A 4,882-nucleotide genomic window follows, 5' to 3' on the forward strand; every position below is an offset into this window, starting at 1 on the left:
GTGCCCATCCCCCCGGGGGGTGATTTCTCGCTTTCTGTCTCTCTGTCTCTGTCTGTCTGGCGAGCACATGCATCCTATAGTGAAAACAAAACAAAACAAAACAAAACAAAACACCTCTCCAAAAGAGACTGCCGGCCCCTGTGAGCTAGCTCATGTCGCCGCTGAGCAATGGCCCTCCTGAGAGCAGGTCAAGACATTCATCCAGTATCTGGATACGGGGACGGGGAGGCCGGCTCCAGGACCTGCTGCTGCCAACAGTGCTCCTGCGAGTGCTCACAGCGTGCATCCTTGGTGTGCCCGGGCAGGAATGACAACGCTGGCCACAGGGATCAAACTGCTCAGCCCTGTGACACACACAGTCGTTTCCCTGAGCCGCTGTACCGATTCACACTCCCACTGGCAAGAGAGAGCTGCTGACCTGCGACCTTAGCAGAAATATTACGGGGTTTCCTAAGTTTTGCCGGCCCACCTGGGTTCTAAGTGGTCAATCTTCTTGGTCTTGAGTTTACTGTCCCATATGGGTTGACCATGCTCAAAAACTCCAAAATCTTTTAAGAACTGACATGATATCCCAAGTGGAAAATTCCACACCTCACCTCATCTGAAGAGTCTCAGTCAAAATACTGCAATATATTTTTTTGGGGACCGGCAGGTGGCATGGTGACTAAAGGCGCTTGGACTCCCACATGGGCCGACCACAGTTTGAGTTCCAGACCCAAGGTTCCTTTCTCACTCACTCACTCACTCTCTTTCACTCTGTCCCTTTCTGGTCAAATTAAATAAAGAAAGGTAAAATAATTCTTCACAAAACCCCCAAAATACTGCAATATAAAAATATCACGGGGCCAGCGGTGGTTGAGGTGCTGGACTCCCACAGGGTCAACTGCAGTTCAAGTCCTGGACCTGGTGGCTTGAAAATCACACCAGGCTTGTGTGTGTATACGCAAAATCCCAGGAGGAAAAGAGACTGTGGCATGGCCATCCCCCTAGGGGGATTTCTCACTTTCCCTGTCTTTCTCAAACAAATACATGTACTCCACGGCATAACCTAAAGAGTATAAAACAGTAGTCTGGCTACGGGTGTAAGACGCCTATGAGACACAACTGCATGTCATGTTTAGGTCTGGGTCCACCCCAGGGTAGCTCACACATATTTGTAGATACTCCAAAGGTCCAAAGACATCCACAATCTCAACACCTGTGGCCCCAAGCACTTTAGATAAGGGGTGCTCTATCTGTAAACTGAAGCTACAGCTATTCCTATTTTTGGATTCATCTCTTCAGTGAAATGCCTGTTGCTATCATTCACCTGTTTCTCTATCAGGCTGCTTGCTCTGATTCACATGCCTTATCCTTGCAGCGAAGCGCTTTCTCTTGTAGTCAATGTGGGAACAACAGTGCATGATTACAGACGGTGGACGACAGCGTGAGCAGTCTCCAGGGTACAGGCCAATGGAGAGGACTCTGCCTTCAGGAGTATTCACACATAAGCTGACATGCACACGCACACACCCCCTCTGTAACTACAATGTAAAAAGTGTTCTGTGTTCCAGTTATTCCTTAACCGGGGGTCCCATCCTCTGGGCCATGGACTGGTGTCAGTCAGGAACCTGGCTGCACGGGTGAGTGGGAGGTGAGCAGGTGAGCAGGCTTCCTCTGTATTCACAGCCCCTTCCTCCTCTCCTCCCCACCACCCTGTAGCACGGCCCAGAGCTCCACCTCCTGCTGGATCAGCGGGGCATTAGCTTCTCATAAGAGCCCCAGGGTGGTGGCTGCCAGGGGTGGGCCCAGGGGCGCTCAGTCCCCCTCTCCAGGCCATCCCTGTCCTGGACGCAGAGCTGACTCTGCATTACGCACAGCGCGCTGTCTAGTCATCCATCGTATAATGCGTAACAGCACCACTAGTGAAGTTCACAACGTAACGCACTTGAGCTCATCCTGGAACTATCACCCCCACTCCCCAAGTCTGTCTTCCAGGAAACCAGTCCCTGGTGCCAAAAAAGTTGGGGACTGATGCCTTAATCCATTCCCAGGGTCAACCCCAAAATAAACACAAACACCATTTTTACTGAACTAAATCCTTTTAAACAGTAACTAGCCTCACCTGTAAAGATCTCAGTGCTAACGAGAGGAAGCAGGGATAGACTGCGTGCCCACGCGTGGGGAGAGAGCTGACACAGACCGAGTACCCGTGACAGGGAGGAAGACAGCACAGCCATCACACGTCCACAAACGATGCAATGGAAACAGGGTCAGGTGGCCGGAGGGTGTGTCTTACCTGAGTATCCAAAGGAAATACTGGAGATGGGGCTCAGGTAGATGCCTTTGCCATAGGCTGCTCCATGCAGCTTGCAGGGAAACAGCAGGGTGAGCGACGTGGCCTGGCTCGCCCGCGGCTATACGCCGGGCAGCCAGCAGGCGTAACCAGCCCTGCCCCTCCAGCTGGCTTCTCGCTCGGGAAGCAGCCCTAGCGCCTACTCCGGAGAGGCTGACTGGCTGCACTCCGATGCCTGTGACTGCATCCAGGACAGGGACGGCCTGGAGAGGGGGACTGAGCGCCCCTGGGCCCACCCCTGGCAGCCAGACTGCCCAGGCCTTGGTACACAGGCGGACTCCAAAAGAGGAAGCACAGAAGAGCGAGCCAGAAGGGTGGCCGAAGGCCAGTCTGAGTTTCTCAGGGCAAAGACAGTCTCCCCAATCAACTCTCAGAACGGCAGTCGCGTGACCTGAAAGCACTGTCTAGGAAGTTCGATCACCACCTAGCGGCTGTAGTCAGTGACGCCAGTATTTCTGCCTACAGTATGACCCCGTGGCCAACCAAAGCACCGGAAGTATCTGCGATCAAATACACAACAGCCACCCTCGTTCTGAGCGCACAGGTCAGCTCCTGCTCTGGGGAAGCCGGGACAGCGAGGCCGGAGGACAGGGCGGGCAGCAGGGGTGCGCAGCGGCGGGGCCCAGCCTCACCTGTAGTTTGGTGTAGGATGCGTTGACCAGCCCGTTGCGCAGGATCGAGTGCCAGTTCTCAATGTGGGACCCGCTGTAAGGCAGGGGGAGTGCGTGTCTCCTCAGAGCAGGAGAGCGGGAGGGCCCCAGGGCCATCCCACATGCCGTTCCCAACCCGCACACCCATGGGGAGGCGTTCGCCTAGCGGACACACGTGTGTCTGCCATCACGGCCACGCGAAGGGGGTGTAATCTGACTCTCCATGTCCAGTCCCATCTCCTCTTTAGAGCTTCAGCGAGGCCCTTCCTAAATCTTCAACTGCTGGTTTGGTGTTCGCCTGATCCCTGACATTCCCAAATCAGTAAATCCACCTCAAACTCAACAAACTGATGGCTAGCCCCAAATACGGCTTCCAGGCCCCACTTCACATCCTGTTTTAAGAAAAGGGTACTGCCATCCAGTCTAAGCTGTCTTGAATACGTCCTTCTTCCTCCCTCCCTCCCACGATTAGGCATAGATCACCGATTTTCTTTTACAGTGGCTTTCAGATCTATCCCCTCCAACCTGTTCCCTCAAGCACATCTCTCCGCAGGTCAACGCCGTCTCTTCCACTACGCGCTGACGGGTGAGAATACAGGCAGGTCGTGCGTGCCTCTACCCCTTGGCACCCCGCACCCCGCACTTCCGGGGTGCTCGCGGCAGGCTGACAGACTCGGGAGCACAGCTCAACACCCAGGCACCCTGCCCCACGCTCCTCACTGGAAGGCGAAGGTGCTAGAGCTTCTTGGCGGTCCGGAACCGAGCCTCCTTGGCTGGAGGGCTGCTCAGCAGGAGGAACTGGTGTGAGGTGTGCATGAACTTCAGCTGCTGCCCGGGGTGGGGTGGGGCCAGGATGTGAGAAAGGAAACGGAGATCAGGGAAGGAAAGGCTCACGGGGACCCGGACATGGGGAGCACACTAGGCGGGATGACGCCGCCAGCCAACACCAGCCAGGCCAAGCGGGCAGACCCGAGGAGGTGGCTTAGAGCCCCACCCGGACCCTCGCCAGGTGTCAGAGAACGGTCACTTACCCTGCTGAGAGGTAGTTTGACAATGTGGGACCTGTTGCTAGAGATGATCCTGGGAAGAGAGAGGACAAGGACAGAACGCGTGTGGGTGGGCAGCAGAGCAGGCCGCCGCCGTCGGCCCCGGGAGGTCTGACACTTATGTTTAAAAATGTAAAGGGGGCCGCCAGGTGAGGTGGGTTGAAGCCGCTGGATTCCTACACGGCCGACTGTGGATTGTCCTGGACCTGGCAGTTTGCTTTATCGCTTTCCCTTTCTCTATCTCTGAGTGGTCAAATTAAAAAAATAATAATAATAATAATAGGGAACTAGTAGGTGGCATGGTGGTTAAGGCGCTGGACACTCCGACATGGCTAATCATGGTTCAAGTCTTGGATCTGGTGGCTTGCTTTCTCACTTTCTCTGTCTCTAGTCAAATTTAAATTAAAAAAAAATGAATAAATGAAATTAAATAACTATTTTTTAAAATAATAATGATAAATGGCATTAAATTAATAAATCAATCTAAAAAGAAAAAAGTTGGGACCAGCAGGTGGCATGGTGGTTAAGGCACTGGATGCTCCCACATGGCTGACCACGGTTCAAATTCTGGACCTGGTGGCTTGCTTTCTCACCTTCTCTCTCTGTCTGTGTGTGTCTCCAATCAAATTAAAAATGGATGAATAAAAAAAAGAATAAAAGAAAAAAAATGGATGAATGAGGGGCCGGCAGGTGGCACGGTGGTTGGGCGCACAGGATTCCTACATGGCTGACCACGGTTCGAGTCTCGGACCTGGTGGCTAGCTTTCTCACTTTCCTTGTCTCTTTCACTCTATCCCTCTGGTCAAATAAAAATAAATTTTTTTTTTAAGAAAAAGATGGAATAATAAAGG

General features: G+C 53.2%; 1 protein-coding gene across 1 annotated transcript in view; it reads right to left on the reverse strand.

Annotated features, from left to right (window-relative positions):
• Nucleotides 1-4,882, reverse strand: part of PARP6 (poly(ADP-ribose) polymerase family member 6) — a 31,159-nt gene that overhangs the window by 4,916 nt on the left and 21,361 nt on the right. The window contains 5 exon segments of the mRNA XM_027767778.1: nucleotides 2,279-2,348; nucleotides 2,968-3,040; nucleotides 3,706-3,723; nucleotides 3,725-3,813; nucleotides 4,017-4,065. Of these exon segments, the coding sequence (XP_027623579.1) occupies nucleotides 2,279-2,348; nucleotides 2,968-3,040; nucleotides 3,706-3,723; nucleotides 3,725-3,813; nucleotides 4,017-4,065 (299 nt within the window).

Source organism: Tupaia chinensis, unplaced genomic scaffold (genome assembly GCF_000334495.1).
Source record: "Tupaia chinensis unplaced genomic scaffold, TupChi_1.0 Scaffold144682_1, whole genome shotgun sequence".
In the NCBI taxonomy this organism is placed as follows: domain Eukaryota; kingdom Metazoa; phylum Chordata; class Mammalia; order Scandentia; family Tupaiidae; genus Tupaia; species Tupaia belangeri.